General features: G+C 41.7%; 2 protein-coding genes across 2 annotated transcripts; both read right to left on the bottom strand.

Moving 5' to 3' along the window:
- Positions 1 to 1,558: 1,558 nt before the first annotated feature.
- On the bottom strand, positions 1,559 to 6,915 carry skp1 (S-phase kinase-associated protein 1). The gene is made up of 6 exons (XM_060056798.1): positions 6,756 to 6,915; positions 6,013 to 6,112; positions 5,790 to 5,863; positions 4,591 to 4,734; positions 2,418 to 2,558; positions 1,559 to 2,277 (listed from the first exon to the last, which is right to left on the bottom strand). Exons 2-6 carry the CDS (start codon positions 6,107 to 6,109, stop codon positions 2,242 to 2,244), a joined length of 492 nt encoding a protein of 163 aa, XP_059912781.1. The 5' UTR covers positions 6,110 to 6,112; positions 6,756 to 6,915; the 3' UTR covers positions 1,559 to 2,241.
- A 528-nt stretch (positions 6,916 to 7,443) lies between these two features.
- On the bottom strand, positions 7,444 to 17,297 carry ppp2cab (protein phosphatase 2 catalytic subunit alpha b). Its single transcript, XM_060056797.1, has 7 exons — positions 16,933 to 17,297; positions 11,950 to 12,159; positions 10,776 to 10,949; positions 9,527 to 9,616; positions 9,051 to 9,212; positions 8,577 to 8,695; positions 7,444 to 8,284 (listed from the first exon to the last, which is right to left on the bottom strand). Exons 1-7 carry the CDS (start codon positions 17,032 to 17,034, stop codon positions 8,212 to 8,214), a joined length of 930 nt encoding a protein of 309 aa, XP_059912780.1. The 5' UTR covers positions 17,035 to 17,297; the 3' UTR covers positions 7,444 to 8,211.
- Between the last annotated feature and the right edge of the window lie 4,355 nt (positions 17,298 to 21,652).

Below are 21,652 nucleotides of genomic sequence, written 5' to 3'. Positions count from 1 at the left end.
CTCCCACCTCTATCAACTCACTCACACCTCTCTCTCAACACTGACCCCTCACCCCTCCCCAACCCCTCACTCACCTCCTTCACACCTCACCCCTCCCCTCCCCCCTCTCTCACCTCCCCCTCACCCCTCCCCCCCCCCCTCTCTCCCCTCCCCCGCCCCCCTCCCCCACCACCTCAGTCACACTACCGCTTGCGCTCCGTAACATCTGTCAGCTATGTCCGCTGTGTCCCCGCTGCCGGGGGGGGGGCTCCCCACCCTAAGACTGTGGTTCTGATGAACCAAAGAAAAGAGCTTGCTCCACTTCGACGTAGAATCTCCACCCGGTGATGTACACCCAAGTCTACTCCCCCACCGTGCAGACTATTTTTTACGAACCAGTCCACAGTACTGGGCTCCTGGCCTGACGATCATGACAATCAGTTGTTTCCATTGCAGCAATACCTTGACTTCTCTTTCTCACATGTAACCGTCCTGGAATTCTTGTAATTCTTGTGTATTTAAGTGTCGCCTTGGCCGGTTTTAACATATTTATATGAAATCACGATGGCAGTTTAGCCTCAAGGTCAAGAGGTTTCAGACTGATTAAAGCATGGGTTTGCATTTTCACCCCCTCCATTTGTTAGTATTTTAAATCGCTCAAGGCACTTCCAGACGCCAGTATCATAGTATAGCAGCCATTTAAAGAAATGTTCAAGGTTTTTTTTAACTTCACATTGATGTTTTATTATTGCTGTGTGAAAAAACGTATTTTGGCTTCTCCTTATGACTGAACCTTCTGCAGCTCTGTAAACTAATCTTAAGACCAAATTGGTACTATTTTGTGTTGTAAAGTTGTTTTTTTATATACATTTTGGAGTTACCTATCTATTATAAAACTTTTATATGTTTTATGTATAAAATTGTAAAATAAAAAAAAAACTTTTAGTTTTAGTTTACACCGTTTCTTTAAGCAATACATTCATGTTGTGTGTTTGTTTCCACAAGAAACTCCTTTAGAGCATACGTTTACATTAAGTTGTTGTACTGTGCCACCGAAGCAGCATTTTAACAAGTATTATGTTATTCTCTCAAAGTGTGCATGTTCCAACTATGGTGTGCCAAATATACATGTACAGAAAAATCCAAAGCTTTAATTTACTGTTCCGCTTGCAACATCAAACTTGTTATTTATACAGCAAGACTGCGCTCCTTATTTTGTTCCACCAGAGGGAGCCAATGTGTCCGAATTACTGCCACCTTTTTTTTGCCAAACCGTGCAGCCAAGCAACTGCTGTTGTGATGACTCATATTGAACAACTCTGCCGCATATGTAATACTTTTTGGTTGATGTATTAAAAAATGCGTCATGTTGATTTGTGTCATTATAGTTTAAATTATCGATTCATTACAAAATACTTTTATTTTTGAGAATGATTAAGTTAGTGGCCTATTTATACTAGACTAAAATATACATTTCAAGGTGTGGAATACAATCAAGCCCAACAACAAATGGTATACATTTGTTTGGGATTATACACAAGCCTAATTTGTCAGATCCATCCTACAAGACACATGACAGTTGATTTCATAATCATTTATTACATGGTCGATAATTCTAAATACAACCGTGGATCAGAAATTCCCTACTCAACGCAGTACGAATAGGAATGGGAATTACCAAATGTCGCACAACACACATTTAGATTTCCAAGGACTAGTCCACATTATGCACTTTTTCTCCCACTCAGACCTCTGACCATTTCCTCGAATGCTCAGCCATGCTGATACAAGCCTGAACCATGCATACACACATACACACGCGCGCAAATCGAGAAAGGGGGATGGTGTAAACAAACTCAGTTGAACATTCAATTTTCCCAAAATTACACCATTTTATTTCATCAGTGGAAAACGTTTTAATGTCCTGTTAAAAAAAATCTGAATAGCTAAACGACAAGATGGAACCAAACAGTAGATGTGATCTGAATACACAGAAAGCAAATCATGGTGCAAAACTCAGAACAGGGGTAAAACAAAAGCAGTCGTCTTTTAAATAAAAGGCCTTTTGCACCACACAAGGAAGTTAAAAGTCCATGCTATGGGTAAAGGGAATGCAGAGGGGGGCAGGAAGGGGATGCCTCAGAGGCCACTAAATATACTAAGTGGAAATATTAACAAGTATGAACAACGCCAGTGCAACCAGATAACTTGAAGAAGCCGTTTAGTTTCAGTGTGGTAGTGTTGCCAGGATCCCTCCGGTTCCTACTTCTCTTCACACCACTGGTTCTCTTTGCGTACCTGAGGACCAGAGAGAGACACGCGTTGAATGGGGACTATTCTGAAGCATGAATGGCGGTTTGTAGCTACTAGCATCCAAGTACTTTACGTTCATGGTTCCAGAGAACAAAGCCTGATAAGAGGATCTGGGTTGGTTTTACCTGGGCTTCTTCCTCTTCTGTGAAGTCATTTTTGATGTTGAACGTCTTCCTGATTTCCTCTGGGGTTTTGCCTTTGATCATGTTGGCCACCGTCTTGCAGGTGACATCTAGGAGGCCTTTGATGTCCAGATAGTTAGCAGCCTTAATGAGAAGAGATGTGCAATACATGACGGGTGAGTGACAGCGCGTTAATCCACCTGCTGACCGTGTTCACACAATACTTTAACACCGTAATAGTCTTCAAAATATCAGTAAAACAAGTCAAAATATATCTCTTAATACATTTGGGAGCCGAGATTGGCTGACCAGAGTTTGAAATTATATTATACTGGCTTCAGCCCAACCCCACACATATGAACTGCTACATATGAAAGTAGCAGTTTTATAAACAGACATAACAGGCTGATGGCTGGTTTAAGCAGCCTCACCTGGCGAAGTCTAATTGGTTTCTAGTGCTGGGTAAGGCTGCCCACCTGTTACACATTGAAGTGTGCACAGGTTGAACCAGCCATTACGTAGCCCCCATGCCAGGTTAATTATCAAACCTTTGCAATAAACCAGATTTTTAACAACACCCCGTTTCCTTGGTCTGGAGGAGCCCGAAATAAGTCCCCTATTGGAGTGTGGCATGGACCTTTGTTACAGTTATATCGACCGATATTCAAAATATAGATATAGCGGCTGTTTATCGGCTCGATATATATGTTGGCGCCCTTGGGGTGGAGCAGCTCCATGGGATTTGATTCTCCCCCCTCCAGCAATGCAGCAACATAACATTAACCCCATGAGCCAAAGGAACCAATGAACTGTATGGGGAGGAGCTACTAACCCTCACCAGAGCACTATGAAAATAAACTGTACCAGTTGCCAGATTTACAGAACTGAGGTCTTACAATAAGACGTATTGAAGACAATACCGCCCTCCCAACAGGTTTCCAAACGTATAAATGCATGCAGCAAAGAAGGCCACAATTTTCAGCCGCACTTATACCTGCCATCAAACATCATGCTGAAAACTGCCCAAAACTGGTTTTGAGACTCTGATAATAAAAAATAAAATAAAATACTTGCTGTGTGATATCATGTAGTATTCCTTGTTGGACAACAAACAACAAGTGTGTGTTGACACATTTCATTGAACCGAGTCTGGAGCCAGCTCCTCTCAGATGACCGTTCAGACTTGTGTTACCCCTTAGGCTGAATCTATTGCGCCATCTCTGCACATGAGTGACAACATCCCATCAATTCCAAATGTGTGACGAGTCTACCTAAGATCAACTAAGTTAGCTACATAGTTGGAGAATTAAAAAAAAAAACATCACGTCAGAAATAAGAACCGTGGATGGCATACAGCCCCCTCGTTTCGCCAAGCTTCTCTTCTGAATGCGTGGGGCAAACTTTGATAATGCAACTTGTGTATCTTTTAAGAGGCCATTACATGTATCAAATAGAAAGACATTCATGTCTCCAGTGACAGTTAAAGAAAGAATGTTCCAACTTAGTAGCTGTCCGGCTAGACCATCCACAACAACACTTGCGTCAGTCCACATGCATATGTGAATGTCGCTGGATGACTAAGCACTTCGCTCTGGTCTTACATGGTTTGTAAAACCGCAGAGAGAAGGCCTTTACCACTAATAATTCAGCTCTCAGTGGCAACTAGTTGACGGCCAGTAGAACAGGCTGAGGGTACCCAATCTAACACCGAAGCCTATCTCAACTATAACCGCATTTCATATTAATCGCATTGTTTGCTGCGTTACCACCTTTATCTATGCTGACTTAGGGTGCGGGATGTTCAATATGTGAACGAGAATGTCAGGGAGAGTGCTATGAGCAGATGAATGAACGGACCGTTAAATTTATATTTAAAAATAGCAAAAAGAAAGAAAAAATAAGCGGAATCAATTTGTGGTGCTCGGTGTTGATTCTATGGCGCTGCGCCGCACATTGGTCTATGTTCGGGAGACAGTGCGGCTAACCCTGAAACAGGGCTGCTACCCAGGCACGCCACAAAGACCATTTGAAGGCAAATTATTCCTTATTTTTTTCACACTAAAAACAATTAAAGATCAGGGAAACCCTTTACACTCATTTGGCCTCCCATCCTGTTTGACAAGAGACACACACTCACGCACAGCAGGAGAACTGTTAGTGTCGGACGATGTCTCACCAGAATGAGCTCAAACAGGGTGCCTTGGTCGACTTTGAGGAACTCCTGGTCCCACACGGGGATGTCATCTGTCCTCTTCTCCTTGTTCTCGTCGTCCTCGGGGGGAGGGGGGTCGTCCTTGTGATGGGTGCACCACTGAATCACCTGCCGAGGGGAAAGTCACAGCAACAAGGAGCCTCAAGTAGGGTTGGATACCGGTCGTGATACCAATTCTAGTTCAATTCACCAGGGTCAGTAGCTCAGAGGCTGAGAGCGCATCTGGTGAATGAGAGAGTATGGTTCAGTATAGTTATCCCAGGTACCGTTACCATTACCCGTTCAGATGTGAACGGTACCCAACCCTAGCCTCAAGACATCCGATTCGTCAGAGCAACATGCATTCTTCACACCGATGTCCGGTAGGGCTCTTGCATCAGACTGCACAAACAAATACACGGTCTAAATCTCCAAAGGTACTCACCTATGGTAATCGTTTTGCGGTGCTTTATTCACTCCCATGGTTTCCACTACTTTATATGGAAAGTCAGTATTCATCCGTCTTTAATAAAGTCCATGACAGTCACACCCACGTAGGAGCTTGGCTATTCACAGTGTATATACCAGCTTCTTACTGTTGTAGAGCTAGAAGGATCAACTACTAAGCAGAGATTCTAACGTTATATCTATTAGGGACATTATTAAACGTGACGCATCAAGTCAGGTTGTTAGATTATTGTTTAGGGCAGGGAAAGGTACTTTTTAATTCACAGATTGTGTACAAATATTGACCAAGCGACAGACCCGAGGGACTCGGGCGACAGGGATAGAACAGCCTGCCAGACATTTCAGACCACAGGCTCTGCCTATCATACATCTGTGACGAAATGTGTGATGTCCCTTGCTTGTTGAATGTGTTTTTTTTGATGCATACTCTTATCAACAACTCTTGACCGCGTACGAAGTGTGCAAGAGTGAAGGCTTTTGACAATTAATTGTACATCCTGCTCCATAACGTATCCAAAATATACAATATATATTTAGTTAGTAAGTTTTTCGATACCAATATCGTTGCATTTGACTGTATCAATACAAAAATATTGATATTGAATAATGTACCATCTTTAAACTTAACTGTGGTAAACTAACGTCAAGAAGTATGCTGGCCTTATTTAACTGGGTCCTGTCCTACAACAATTGATAGCTACAGTTCACCGTTTTACCTTTTTGAGGATGGCAGCGTTCACATTAGGAAGGGGCACTGGGTCATCGTCACCTTCGTCGTCCATTCCCAAATCTGGTCAAGATCATAAACAGGAGAGCGCATGATTAATCTACTCAGTGGAAACAGGTTAAACCGGTATGATGGGGGTTAGAGGCAAGGAAATAATGATGGATAGCCCTCTGAAACAAAAACAAGCAGCGCTCTGTAAAACAAGCGCTCACCTTCCAACATGGTCTTGATCGTGACAGACTGTTTGGCGATCTCCACATCAACCTCGAAGATCTCCCCATCGGAGCTCTGCAGTTTTATTGTCGGCATGATCTGAAAGACAGCACAATGGTTATAAGTTTTTGAATGACTTACTGTTAAACGTTAGGACCGTTTGCCGTAACGTTACGGGTTATTACTGAAAGGTCCCGGCTAAACTAGTCTAACTAACCAGCCACCAGGTTACACATTGTATTCACAAAAAGGCCCGAATATCACAAACTGAATTAACTTATGACAAAATACATTCAAGTGTGTAAACTAAATTGACAAAATGTGAATGAGCTAACATTTAGAGAATGATGAAAGCAGTTAATAAAGTATGGGGAAAAACAAAGCTTTACAGATGACGTCGGTGTGGGATGACTGATAGCATTAGCTCTGTGGAAATAAACATTACGAGACGAACCGCACGGAATAAACTTATTGCATCAGACCCTAGACACCCTAAAAAACAGCCCTACATCCCCGGGTAAAACTGAATAACAAAGCCTGAAATGTGAGCTGAAACGCTGCCGCCGTTGGTCCCCATGCTAACTCTGGGTGCTAACGTTAGCGTCACAGTCAGCGAGGCCTCCTGATATAAACACCATTAGTGCTCTTCAGATTAAAATATATAACGTATATGCCAGAGTGATCCGTTCATTATAGAGATGTATTCAAATGTCGCCACAGAAATAACCGATAATGTTCTCACCGCAGGTTTTGGACCAGTCCTAAGGTAGATATCCAACAACAGTAGGCCGTGTAACCGACTCGTCTGCAGCAGTCCGGTAGTGAGTCTGCTGTTAATGCCATCGACCGCTTGGGGCGCTTTGATTTTATGACTCAAGCAGGGAGTCTGCTGTGAAACCCGTCAGCCGCTTGGGGGCGCTGTACTTTGTCAAGTCAGGAGGCAGTTGCGGAAATTTTTTGCTATGGGTAAAGGCAGTTGCGATTTTTTTTATACGAATGAGTGTAGTATAACACCGCGCTATATTATTGCTTACCAAATTGTAGTCCAATCTCACGGGTTCAATATTTAGATAAAAAATTGCGGCTGTTAGTGTATATGTAATAATAATAATAACCATGGGAGGGCGCTAACATGTTCCTGGGATCCCTTATGGAATTAGTAAACGTATGTGTTCTTTAGATGCTATAATTTAGGCAACCATTCCATACATTGAAATTGAATGTAGCCTAGTATGCGTGTGTGTGTTCGTGTTCAAGTTAGTTTGTGTTTCAAAATAATCTGCAGAGAAACTTGTTATGAACCCACAAGATGAAAATGGTCCAAAATTAAGGCTAGTAAATGTGCTCGATTTATGCAGAAAAAAAGGCTAAATTAATCTGGCGACTACCATGTTCTCCTTCAAATATGGGCTCAAAAACACACTTGGGAGTACCTTTTATTTTTTTATTTGAATGGATTGGTTAATACAGACTCTTAAGTTAAGATGGAGTCAGTCAGTGGATGTGTATGTAAGTACATTCCATCTCTTTCTGCAAAAAACAAAATACAAATACACCCCAGGCATGGTGAATACAAGACGTTTTTTCTGGAATAAAAAGAAAGAAAAGAAAAAAAAACACAAAATGTTTCATACCAACGAACAACTGTGAGAACTTTAGAGCCATACAGAAAAAATAAAGATTCAAATAATTTTTTCTTTACAAGGTATTTTGTCAGCATCTTCTGACCTTTGTTCCATTCGTTTTTCGATTTACAAAAGTGCAAATAAATCATGTTTTAAAAATCCCAAAATGAAAAGGCATCCGCATTGAGAATCCATAACCATGTGGGTTGAAACAGTCGTGTTCGAAGTAACGTTGCGTCGCGTTCGTCTCTGACGTGTGCATTCTGTTGCGACAGGGCTGGGGGGCTAAAATCATTAAAACTAATGATTTTAGTAGTGATTATGGCACACACCTTTTGGTCCATCCGTCGACACAAGACACTTTCATGTCAAGACAAATTAATCGATTGCTCAGAAAACTCTTGAGTATTCAACACTATGTAAAGTCCCCCCTCCCCCACAATAAATCTTTGTACCATTAGCTTACTGTCCGTCTTTCCTGGTAGCAGTTGAAATAGTGTTTTTTTTATATATATTTATATATTTCATCATGGCAATACTAGAGTGGACTATACAGGGGTCAAAGGTCAGAGTCTACAGGAAGTAGTCTGGGGTGCGCCGGGTGACGTGGGGCTCCCCCCGGCGAGGTGCAGGGTCAAACTGCAGGCTGCAGAGGGGGGGGGGGGAAACAAAAGAGAAACATCAGTTAATATAATTAAACTAGCTCTGAATTTATGCAGATGAGATGCTTTGTGAGAGGTAATTAGGTAAGTTGGGACAGGGCATCATGGCATCAAACCAGAACAACTACACAATCATGACCAAATGTTATGACCTAAAACATTTGGGTTAAAGTATAAAACATGATACAATATTTGCCAGAAATATTAAAGAAAGGCATTTGGTGAAGATGACATTGCTTTCCTCTCTCCCTCCAGCCTTATTTTGATTAAACTTACAAGGAATACTTGAGGGTGTCGTCCAGCTCCATAATAGCCGCCTGGTTGCCACATCGATAGCAGTAGTTGGGAGCACTGAATATCGTCACTACGTTCCTCTCATGGCACCAGTTGTAGCCCTGTTGTGAAGCAGACACATCAATGACTGGATATTTCAGGGATAATATGATATTCCACGTAATATCATCTTAAATATTTGTTCAACTAGGAAGTGAGAATGACTCATTATTCGTAGATGGTTTATAGAACACTTTTAATAGAGTGTGTGCGAGTGTGGGTTACAGTTCCTCACTCGCAGTCAAAATATTTTCCATCTTCAATTTAAAAATAGCATCATCCCATATATCCCAGTAATATTGATACAATTGAGAAATGTTAGTATTTCAACATAAATCTATTTTACAATCCATTAGACACGGTCCCTGGTAGGTGAACACGAGGAGAGGAGACGGAGGGGGGGGGGCTGGAACCCACCTCCATGACCAGTTGGTGGGCGCGGGACACCAGCGTGAGGCGATTGGCGTGGTTGAAGGTCTCCGAGATGTCCTGTCCGAAGGTGTAGCCGGCGCCCCGGGGAGAGATGCCCCAGCCACCGCGGTCGTCGGGGTCCGACCACAGAAGGTCACACATGGGACCCTGGGGTGGGGCAAGAGAGCACGGGTTATTAGAATAGGGAACAAATCGTCCATCTTATAAATCTCTCACCTCAATTTGGAAATGGGAAATTCTACCGAATTAGAAATAGTAACTGGCCACAATAAATCTCTACAATTACTTGGCTATACAGTAGGAGTAGTGTATATTTTTGTGATGAAAGTTTCCACACTAAATGATTACTTTTCTCAAAGTTTCACTTGAGATTGGTATGTTATATCCAACAGTCCCCATCACCTTTACTGAAGGGTTTAATTTGGTGAGGGATGGTTTGGCTGAAGGACCATTGATCTCACCTCGTGGGGAACCTCCTGTAAGCGATCCAGGGCTCGGATGTGATCCAGTGTGTCGATGGATGGCGACAGGCCCCCGTGGAGACAGAAGATCTGGGAGGAGGAGGACGTAAAAACTCTAATATTAGTCATTAGCATGGAAATTCATTAATAAACATGAATCTGCACGGACTATATGGTTGTCCATCTTGATCATCAATGTCTTGCAGGGATTTCCCCTAAAGCCCTCTCACACGTGCAGTCCCTCCCTGCATTTTAATGGAACGTATCCCTGCTGAAGACCTAATATAATTTCCTGATCACTGCCAGTACAGCTGTGTTGTGACTTAAGGCAGTACCAATGCTTGGAGAGGCACACAAATTGTTATGTCCATCCGGTGCGGTACGCCTTCTCATGGAGCGGGCGAACCAATCACAAGACTCTGTATTTGAAGGGGTGGATGGCTTCAATAATGGTTGCATTACCGCCACCTGCTGGATGGTCCCTTGGCCCCATCATTTACAGTATTGCTATAACATGTGTGAAAGGGCGCAAGATGGGAAATGTGCCAGAACAAAGCTGCATGTGTGGGGAAAATCCCTAGCAGTGCCTGAAAGGTTATCCCAGTAATTGGCACTATAGAATTAGGGGTAAACACTATAACTATGGGCGAAAGAACCTTGAGCCTGCCTTTCTGAATTCCTCTCTATTCATCCATGCCTATAAAAATAGAAATAGAAAAATAGAAAACAATCATAGTAACTAAATAACTAGCAAAATGTGTGAGACAAGACAGTTGACAGCCGGAACTTGGGAACACCGAAGTCTAACCATACATTGTAAGTTACACCAAATCGATGAACAGAATTACAATGCAATGGTATTATCCAATTTGACACTTATTCACTCTTCCATTCAAAGAAATAAAAACAGTGACCTGTGAGGGTCGGCTAAGCTCAGGAGCGGGTTGACTTGCAACCGGAAGGCTGCTAGTTCAATTCCGGCTCCTCCTGGCTGAGATTCTAGGTGTCCATGAGCAGGACACCTCACCCTAACTGCTCCCGACGAGCTGGCTGTCGCCTTGCATGGTTGATTCCGCCGTCGGTGTGTGAATGTTGGTATGAATGGTTGTAAGTCGCTTTTGACAATAGCGTCTGCTGAATGCCCTACAGCTAAATGAATAAATACAAATACACACAATTGTCAATCGTAAGTGCAGGCCCATCCTGACTGGGCGAGGGTGAACGTGGGTGCAGCTCTCCCTCCGTTTACCTGAGAGTCCACCAGGGCGGTGAGCGGGAGGTAGTCAAACAGGTCGGTGAAGGACTTCCACACGTTGGCGTTGCCGTATTTGCGAAGGCACTCGTCGTAGAAGCCGTACACCTGCGTGATCTGTCTGCTCTCATGGTTCCCCCGGAGGATGGTGATGCGCTCTTGGTAGCGCACCTGAGATGATCATAAAGTGTTTATAAGTCAAAATGTAGATGAATGACACTGAATAGAACTGCGACCTCTTCCCTAAAATCCTTATTAGCCCTGCTATTTGCTCAGGGGGCCACAATGATTAAAACCAGCTGCCAAAGACAACATGCTCAAGTCTAGTCAAACCCCAGCTCACAACAGCTCTTCAGTTCTCTGCATCTCTCACATTCACATCCAATAATAAACCAGTTTTTTCTTTACGTCGTTTACTTTCCTATCCACTTTCACTTTGGCCTTTTTTTCCACGTAAGGCGCTGGCAAGTTCTGCCATAGCAGCCAAGCATGCAACTACTGCTGTGGGACAGGGTGTGACTGGCTGTTGCTTTGTACTCCTTTACACAGGGAAGCACACTCCCTTTAGTAACTACAAGGAGGGCTTAATGTAACTCGACTGAGACATTATTTTAAAGATACAATATATAAGGTATACGGTGCAATTGTATGTATGGGATTTATGCTGCTTGTAGCAAGCGGCCTGTATTAAATAAACTTTATGAGGTAGTATTTTCTGTATCACTGGAAGTGGGAGTGTCTGTTACACATGACTTTGGTTTGTGTGAATTGTGTGTATTTGGTCTACATTGAGCCGACCATGAAGACAATATGTAGTCGGTGGAGGCCAGAGTGTTTCCTTACAGAGTAAAAGGGACACTACGTTACCACCAGGTGTCCTCACAATGGGCCATTAGAACCAATACATTATGTTTGTGACATAACAAGTTTCCACTCCGATGTACGACACATAGCTCATCTCGACCAGCTGATGCTGTCCGTCCGTCCGTCCGTTCCTTTGAGCTGGTCGGCAATCCCACATTATGATGTCACAAAGGGAATGATTTTGAAATGGCTATTCAGGATGAATAGGAGCACTTACAAAATGACTGGTTATTACAGAAACAGGCCAAAGATGGGATGACAATGTTTTTGCATGACGTCAATGACACACACAACCCCCGCTACTCACTTTAAGTGCAACCAGTAAAGAGACGGTCTCTACAGAGTAGTATCCACGGTCTACGTAGTCCCCCATGAACAGGTAGTTTGTGTCGGGGGATTTGCCCCCGATCTTGAAGAGCTCCATCAGGTCGTGGAACTGGCCGTGGACGTCTCCGCACACCGTCACGGGACATCGCACCTCCTGGACGTTGGACTCCTTGGTCAGGATCTCCTTAGCCTGCAGACCAGAGGAAGAGGCATGTTGAGGGCGGAGCGTGGCTGGAGTTCGGGGATAAGGGAGAAGAATCCATCGCCTGATATCTATACGCCAGCGTTTTATTTATCACCAAATTTGGTTGTAATCACGATTAAGACAAAGGAAAGATATTATAAGCAGTCGATTTGTTTAGAAAGTACTATGTAAATTCAATATACTGAACTAGGTATACATACAGATAATTGTAACTATGTCAAAACATCTGGTGAGTAAACATCATTGAACAAAAGGTGAATTTTCTGACAAAACCATTTATGCTTTCCAAACTTAAGGGACTGTACGAGAGGCAGTATGAAGCTTATTTTATTCATTAATGTTAAACCTTATCTCAACGTTTAATTTAGTGAGGACGGAGCATATATTTACTGAAGCTGATAGTTTCCATTTCTATATGGACGTGTGGTCGATGATGTTTGACCAAGTGTCGATCTTAAATTACCCTTAATTGTAGCAACAATATTATCAGTCATTCCCCGCCAGACCAGCTGGGTGGTTACATCGTATTCGTTATAAGGCCAGCCACAATAGTCGATTGAAGTAACAACTGGTAAGGCATAACTCACAGGGTAAGTTAGTTAACCCCTTGATAAGGGGGAACTTCCTTCCACCAGGTAAAATAAATTAAAAAAACACAAACATACACACAGATGACAGTATCGTAAATGCGTAATTACATTTTAATAAAATTCCCATCTACAATATTTGCATACCATTTTAACTTGAAGAAACAAGTGACAATGATGAAGAGTGAAGGCTAGGATGGGACAGTCAGTACAAACAGAGAGACATAGACAGACGGACAGAGCGACTCAGTGAAATAGACAGACTCAGAGAGAGAGACAGAGACAGAGACAGAGAGAGAGAGACAGAGAATAGTCTGTGTCCAGAATGCATTCCAACGAGAGAACTAAAAACACCACTCAGGGCTGCTGACCTATTTAAAACACAAAAACAACACAATACACATGCCGATGCCCCCATGCGGCAATAGGCCTTTTAAGTACAGAGGCAGGCAGACCGACTGCCCATGACTTTTATCTCTGATGTCACTAGGTCACTAAACTGAAGAGAATATCAGAGATTTGGGCCATCATGAAATTGCTCAGCAGTTTTTTTTCTCCGGCCTTTTTGATGGAAATTTAAAAAATATAACATACTAAACAAACTTTCTGGATTCAGGATAATATCGAGATAAGTGGCGCTGACCAATCATTGGCCTCACTGATTGGTATGTAGTACAATAGCCTATCAATAAATATCCTTTGGCACAGAATTGAATTACCCAGTGCCAGACTGTGGTCCATATACCTGAAACATGAATATAACTGTGGCAAAACAAAATTCAAGGATTGCCATTTATTTCCCTTCACTGGAAGGAGCCACAGAACCTGACATTGTCAGTCTATGGCTCAAACCGAACCCCGACTCCTGACTCATGGGCTGGGTTAATGTTAAAACACTAACACAAATCCACACCCATGACAGCATTGCTCATGCATATTGCAGTATGTTGCTGGTATATGACAAGTGACTAACCTAAACTATTCTTTATGACAGATGACATTGCAGTTTCCTTGATTTTGAGTTAATCAGCAACTCACATATGAGGTCATTTACAATGATACAGCGAGTCATCCTGGAAACATCGTTTTACAATTTAAAATCACCACAGGGAATGACTTCCGGGATAACCTAGAGAGACCGTTCATGGGAGATTGTGATAATCCAATGAAAGTCTCAGTTTCCCACCAAGAACAATAATCAACCAATCATTGCTCGCAACCTAAGAGTCAAATTTCAGTTGGGCTGTACAGGACCAGCAGCAGCAGAATAAAGAAAAGGATGACTTGATGTATGACATAAGATGTGGGACCACCACTGACTAGCAGTAGCGGGAAAAAATACTTATTCACTCTGCCCAGTAAAGTGAGGTAGGTCTATCCCCATTCAATTCACTTTACATGGTCAAAGGTGCTTCAAATGATGACTCCTGCATTTCACACTTTCACTTTTGTTTAACCAGTGACGTCTTAACAGACACCCGCTTACTTATGCATAACGTTTGTGTTTTGATTGTTTCAGGTTATCAAAAATTGTGTTACAGCCAAATGGTTCTTAAAGTGGGAATCTGCTATTTGTGGATAACCTTTGAAAATAGCGTGTGAATATATAGTGTGATACAATATTATATCATAAGACCCATGGAAATTAGTCTAAATTACCCAACTTTTCTGTGGACAGTGGTGGCTGGTTAGTGTAAAATTGTTAACAAGAAAGTAGCATACTGGTTTTTGATTTTCAAAATATAATACAATTGATTAAAATAACTAAAACAAACAAATGTATGACTGCATCGCGTTGTAACAGTAGACGATGACAACAACATAACACACCCACCCTCATAACACACCCACCCTCATGGCCATGACATCATAGATAAAGCTAAAGGCCTTGGACTAAGACTTACTAACCATACATAATAAATCAACAAATATTTCATTTTTTACACGTTTTATAAAGTAGATGCATGTTTGTTTGTTAAAAAGAGAACATAAAAAGATCTAAGACCCAAGTTCAATCCTGGCAACTTAAATCACAAGCAATACTCAAAAAGGAGCCGAGACGTGAACTCTTGGTATAGCGATCGCTTTCAAGCACCATGTAGAAATCCTGCATCTTATTAAGTCAAGCAATTAGTAAAAATGTGGCTAAACTTCCCTTAGGTGGAGGGACAGCATCACATCACGAGGACGCGTTGAATGCACCGACTGGATTTTTACACAGCATATCGAATTCTTCCATCACACCCCCGTAGATCTAAAAACAGACACGTCTCCCCCTGGCTCTATTCAGACAGCACTGGCTGAGTCCCCTGCTACCTGCTAAACTAGCCTTCTCTAAAAAACACACTTACACATCAGATGACCATTGGGTCTGTCGGAATCAGTCTCGAGGGGGTGTGACTTGTTAAAAATGATGCCTCGCTTGCCAACTTCATATTGCAGAGTTCTTTAGAATATTCATATTATCCTTTATGCAGCCTCAAACAGCTTCAACATTCTCACATACATTCAGAAGGGATTAGATGGATAACTAGGTGGGCACAGGGGTAAATACTAGTGGATTTAGATAGGCTGCAGTATCATGTTTGCCGTCGATGAGGATTTAAAGTTTTAAACTCACTATATGTTTTTTTCACATTTACTGCAAGACGATTTAAAGCCAACTCCAACATGCAATGCAATATCATTAAGTATCATGTTTTTTAGAAACCCATTCAGATTTAAAGTTGAACAGGTTAACACAGTGCGAAACAGGGAGATGGAGAGGGATCTAAGGGAAAGATTGGGGTCAGGCCGGATCAGACCAGAAAAAGTAAACATTCCCTGAACACTGCACTTTAAATGACTTGTAACTCTTTCAAGTAACAGCCAACTCAACGAACACAGGACGAATGGACATAATCTAAAAACAGTTAGATCTAAATTAAATCGTATTTAAATTCAATGAACAAAATTCGTTTTTTGGGGCATGATTTCTTTCGATTTTCTGAGAATCAGACATACTGGATACTATTCATGCTAGAGATGGAAGCTGGGTTATGCAATACAGTATTCAGTAATATTTTTACAGAATTATCTACTAAAAAGAAAATGTGTCAACATCAAGTAGGCCTACATCTATATCGAATATGATGAAGTAGACGAAGATGATGAGGATGATGTTGATAACGGCGAGCCTAGCCACTTCATTTGCATTACCTTTGACCTGTTGAACAAGGCCTATGATGCTTCTGGAACTATCTAGTACCGAACGTAGTGTTACAAACGTTATACGATATTATTCTGCATTAAACAATACAACTCAGCATCAGATATTTGGAGCTGTGACTGGAGAGGCTGCTCTCAACATACCAGTGTTTATGAGCAGGGCAGTAAATTGTTGTGTGCCTTGACTTCCTCATTTACCTGCCATGCATCATCAGCCCTGCATGTGTATTAGATCCGAGATCATAGCAGTCAAATATAGGACATTATGAATCCCCGATGACACAAAAGAGGAGATAAACGCTAAGAGTGTGTTTCATAGCATGGATGGCAGCCAAGGATATGAACAACACTATGGACAGTCCAGAGACATGGAGACTACAGACAGTCAAACGACATGGACACTAGGGACAGTCCAGAGACATGTAAGCTATGGACAGTCCAGAGATATATACCCTATGGACAGTCCAGAGACATGTACCCTATTGACAGTCCAGAGACATATAGCCTATTGACAGTCCAGAACATGGACACTATGGACGGTCCAGAGACATGTACACTATGGAAAGTCCAGAGCCATGTACACTATGGACAGTCCAGAGAGACAGTACATTATGGACAGTCCAGGGACATGGACACTATGGACAGTCGAGAGACATGTACACTATGGACACTCCAGAGACATGTACACTAGGGACAGTCAAGAGACATGGACACTACGGACAGTCCAGATACATGTGCACTATGGACAGTCCAGACTCATGGACACTATGGACAGTCCGGAGACATGTAAACTATGGACAGTCCCGAGACATGTTAACTATGGACAGTCCAGAGACATGTAAACTATGGACAGTCCAGAGACATGTACACTCTGGACGCCATTTTAAGAAGATCTGGAAGGTGGCGCGGCGAGAAGAAAATAATGCATTGAAACTTTCATGTAACATCGTTCATATTTCCTCACCTTCTCGCAAAGTGTTTTCACTTGGTTCTCCGACAACTGCTTGCAGTCGTTGAGCTGCTCGATCCAGACATCGATCTCTTTCGTGAACGCCTTTTCGTCCATTTCTGTGGTGTTCAGTCTTCGGTCTGATCAGCGGCCCGCTTTCTCCTAAAGACAGCGGTTCAACAACACGGGGTCTCGGTATCCGAAACGCACTAAACGCGATCGACCGGGATCCAAACTGGTGCTCTTCTATTTCCCAGAACACCGAGTGGGCAGATAGGATTAGGGGGTGATAAAAACTTGCTGGAGGGGCCGCGGACTACACCAAAAGAACAGACGTCATCCGATTGACCCGCCCGCATGCCATCCGCAGACGCAAAATAACACCGGCTAGGAGGGCTGCTGGGCTGTGATTGGTTCCCTGGGTGGCTCTGTGACGTCTAATTGGCTCGTTCATGAATGTGAAAATGACAACAATCACAGCAGAGAATTCCATTTCGATTTCAACGAACGATGTTTATTTAGAGCCACTAATCATGAGCCTCATGATCAAACAAAATGTGAATGAGATAAAGAAATATATGCCTAATTAATGGACTGGTGGTATCAAGGATTCATGATAATAAATACAGACAGGTATCCACAGAGCTTTAAGTCCAGATACATGTATTTTTCTGAATAATAATAATAATAATTGATAAATTTTTTATAGCGCTTTTCTAAGTACTCAAAGACGCTTGAATAGACATTTCATTATACCGGATGCACTGACAATAGTCATCAAAGTCTCCATTTTTAGTGGTTATTGAACATACAAATGAACATGAAATTTCTGCTAATGCCACAGAGTAAAGAAAATGTGTTTGTGTGTGTGTGTGCTACTTCACATTTCCTCCTTTTGATCACATCACGTCAAAATATTCACATTTTATTATTATTTGAATGCTGAATACTGATACTGATATCGCCCATATATGTTTGATCAAAGGTATAGATTCTGGACTGTTGATATCTACCATCTAGGTCGACATATATGTTGAATAAGAAAGCCTTATCTTCGCTCTTAACTGCAATATAAAACAATGGATTCGATAAAGGATTCACATGTTCGTGAATAAAATAAGCATTCCCTATCATCGGACAAATATAAGCAGTATTTTTTATCATTGAGTATTATATTTGGTATGATATAATAACTTTCATCAAGACCTTGAAGAACAATGCCCTGGGCCATGTCAGGCACTCAAATCTGCTAGCAGCAGGGCAGAGCAAGTGGCGTCCCCCTGTGGCTCAGCGCTTCATTAGGGCTTTAGTGAGTGCTCATTTAGGGTTTGAGTTAGCTTCGAATCAGTCCCTTTTCACCCACCCTCCAATTAACGGAATCTATTTTGACCTTGTCTGTCTCAACGGGCTGTCGCAGAGGCCTATGACATTCTCCTGCAGGGCCAGAGAGGTATCACATGAGAGCCCCATGTTAATCCGTAATGGACAGATGGAGAGAGCACATATTTGAGATTGGTCGCAAGCAATTGAGGAAAAAATAGCCAAACTTCCATGTAACTACCGGTATCAGAGGCCTGCCATTGTTGTTGGTATGTCCACACGGACAGAGATAAAAGTAGCTGGGTAGTGTTACTGCTGCTGTGTGCTTTGGTGAGGTCACAGGGATGTTGGCAGGAATGGGGACATTGTACTCACCCACATGCTATGAAAAACAAAAACGGCGTCTTGATTCACACATAGTTTTTGTTTACCAGGCTTACATACCATTACATCAGAGGCACATTGTCGATTCATGAGACCCCTCCAAACCCTCCCTCCACCCATCCAATAACCTTGAGTAAACACTGGGTGGTCGCACGGAAAGAAAGAGAGGGGGGGAGAGAGAGAGAGAGAGAGAGAGAGAGAGAGAGAGAGAGAGAGAGAGAGAGAGAGAGAGAGAGAGAGAGAGAGAGAGAGAGAGAGAGAGAGAGAGAGAGGGAGAGAGAGAGAGAGAGAGAGAGAGAGAGAGAGAGAGAGAGAGAGGGAGAGAGAGAGAGAGAGAGAGAGAGAGAGAGACAGAGAGAGAGAGAGAGAGAGAGAGAGAGAGAGAGAGAGACACACACACACACACACACACACACACACACACACAGACAGACAGACAGACAGACAGACAGACAGACAGACAGACAGACAGACAGACAGACAGACAGACAGACAGACAGACAGACAGACAGACAGACAGATAGACAGACACACAAACAAGCCTGAATAGAGTAAAAAAGGCAAACTAGAAGGTCAAATGCCTCTCCACCTCGTAAGAGTCAGATCACCATGACGACAGTGTGTTTACCTTTTTACGATTTGAACAAGATTCATACCACAGGGCACCATCTGCTGTCAATTTAATGAAATTACAAATTCACTTCATTTACTGTTTCATCTCAAATATCCACCCCCATGGTTTTATACATTTATCTTAGGGTTTAAATTATCCCCCCACTTTATCCCCACCACCATATTTGAAGATTTAGGCTGAAATATTAATGACCATGATTTTTTAATTTTGGATTGATTAAGTTCCATTCAAGTCGATGTTTTGTAAGCCAAATGAGACATGTGAGCTTAATGTGGTGTAAATTGAACTATCTGTATTAGTTAATGTCTGTATTCCTGACCGCTACTGTGCCCAATATTTTTATGAATCTGTTATTTCATTTTATTATTTTATTATTGCCACAATAGAACAGTACATAGAGGTTCTTCCATTCGTAAATGATTATATCATTGCCCATCAATCAAGAATAACAATGAATAATCTTTTCTCTGCATTTTTGACAAATATTGACTTCCTATTTTATATTTTTACTCAGGGAAAAGGGCTGAATGTTGCTGGTAAATAGAAAAAAATAACTGAATAATACGTACGATTCTATGGGCTTTGTTGGCCAAAGGTTGGTCACTTTGAAGGTGGGGTCTAGGCAGTTATTAGTAACACAGATGAGGGCACTAGGAAGAAGGAAGAAGGCTTTGTACACCCCCTCAATTGTACTAGATTGTACTTAATTGTATGCAAAAGAAAAGTTTATATTAATAATTCTATCTTTTCAACAAGATCTAACCAACTCTACAACAAATTAACATATAACAGAATAGTCTCTACAATACTGCAGATACAAAGTGATTCAGCCAATGCATCATTTTTTCATGTTTAATATCAGGCGGATTAGGGCATGCCCAGTACTAGTAGTGTTTTAATTTATTTCTGCCCTTAATTAAGGGAATACCATGCACATCTTGGAGCTGCTATATGCAAGGACTGGCATACTAATAGGAGACCTACATTTTGCATTATTGTTATAGCATTTATTTATTTTGATCACCCATATACCACAAAGTGAGTTCTGTGATGTGTTATAATATTATAAGTACAAGAAGATTGTGGATGGGTATTTTAATAATATTGCTCATGCCATCTCTTACACTACTGAATACCATTTCCTGCTCATAGTTAACTTTGTTTTTGAAAGCTGAAATATTTGAATGCACATCATATGACATTGAAGTTCACCTTTTGCATCACTTCACTAAGGCACCGCCCGCCTATTTATATTATATTTAAACATATAATTTGAACAGCGTCAGTTGGCAGTGATGGTCATTTGACATGTCATGGCCCCCTGTTGTAGCTTTAATGCCACATATAGCATCTGGTTACCATGGATATTACCGTAATCTTTCAGCACATTAGCAACTAGATGCATGTGACATAAAAAAGGAGAAGGAAGGGTTTGTGAGGACAGGGAGGTCAACATTACTAGTGAACAGACCTGAAGACATTATACTGAATAGTTCCATATATATTCAGTTTCTTGTTCATATAAATGGGCGTCAAGCACACCTGGTCAGGTGAAATTAACTCACTCTCTTTGAGTTTGAGCAGATGAAAGTATTAAAAATGAGTTAATACGTTTTTTTATTATTTATTTGTTTATGTATTGTTTATTGATGAATGGAACCGTCATCATGCAAAGAATCATCACACAAACCTGTGTCTCTTTTTTTATATCCTTCTCAATCTCCCGTCCCATGCGTCATCGCCATGTCAACAGATTGAATGAAGTGATTAGCTGCATGAAACCCAATCCCTTATGGCACACTCAGTCCCCTGACCAGTAGAACAACACATGAAGTGAAGGTTCTCACACATCACAAACAGAACCATTACCAAAACATCTATTCATAAACCTAGTCTCTGGCTCCCTTTGCGCAGGCTTATTTGTGTCTGGGACAAAGCCCTGCAATCTCACTCTGGCCTACATATTCACAATAGCAAAATGTGACATTGACATTGTGGTCTATTGATGCCTGTTGTGCAGCCCTGCGTGTAATGGCCATACGCCTACAGTGGGTCTAAGGTACACAGCTATGTCGTGGAGACCACAGAGTGGCACCCTTGCATGTTTGCTAGGCCGTCTTTTCTTTTTCTGTCAATGTTCAAAGTACACAGTCAAGAACATTAATGCATACACAGAATTCCACTCATAAAATATAATCAAGACATTTGATTTTATTGATTTATTTAAACCCCGGTAGGAAAAAGCTTATGATATATATATTAAATCTATCATCTTGTAACTCTGAAAAGATATGGTAAAATATGATCAATGTGATATCAAGATGATTCACATTATCCTGTCATGAGCTGGAATATCTTCCGTTGTCTTTCCAATTCCTGGTTCATAATTACTTATTA

This window comes from Gadus macrocephalus, chromosome 7, assembly GCF_031168955.1.
Source record: "Gadus macrocephalus chromosome 7, ASM3116895v1".
Taxonomy (NCBI): Eukaryota; Metazoa; Chordata; class Actinopteri; order Gadiformes; family Gadidae; genus Gadus; species Gadus macrocephalus.
This window is presented reverse-complemented; position numbering and strand designations above follow the sequence as displayed.

Coding starts and splice junctions, on each gene's coding strand:
- skp1 (XM_060056798.1), bottom strand. CDS start 6,109: ATGCCGACAATAAAACTGCAGAGCTCCGATGGGGAGATCTTCGAGGTT. Junction 2,559..4,590: donor CCCTGTTTGAGCTCATTCTG/GTGAGACATCGT, acceptor CTTCTCATTAAG/GCTGCTAACTATCTGGACAT. Junction 2,278..2,417: donor CAGAAGAGGAAGAAGCCCAG/GTAAAACCAACC, acceptor TCTGGTCCTCAG/GTACGCAAAGAGAACCAGTG.
- ppp2cab (XM_060056797.1), bottom strand. CDS start 17,034: ATGGACGAAAAGGCGTTCACGAAAGAGATCGATGTCTGGATCGAGCAG. Junction 12,160..16,932: donor TGAAAACACTTTGCGAGAAG/GTGAGGAAATAT, acceptor TCTGGTCTGCAG/GCTAAGGAGATCCTGACCAA. Junction 9,617..10,775: donor CCGCCCTGGTGGACTCTCAG/GTAAACGGAGGG, acceptor TCCTCCTCCCAG/ATCTTCTGTCTCCACGGGGG.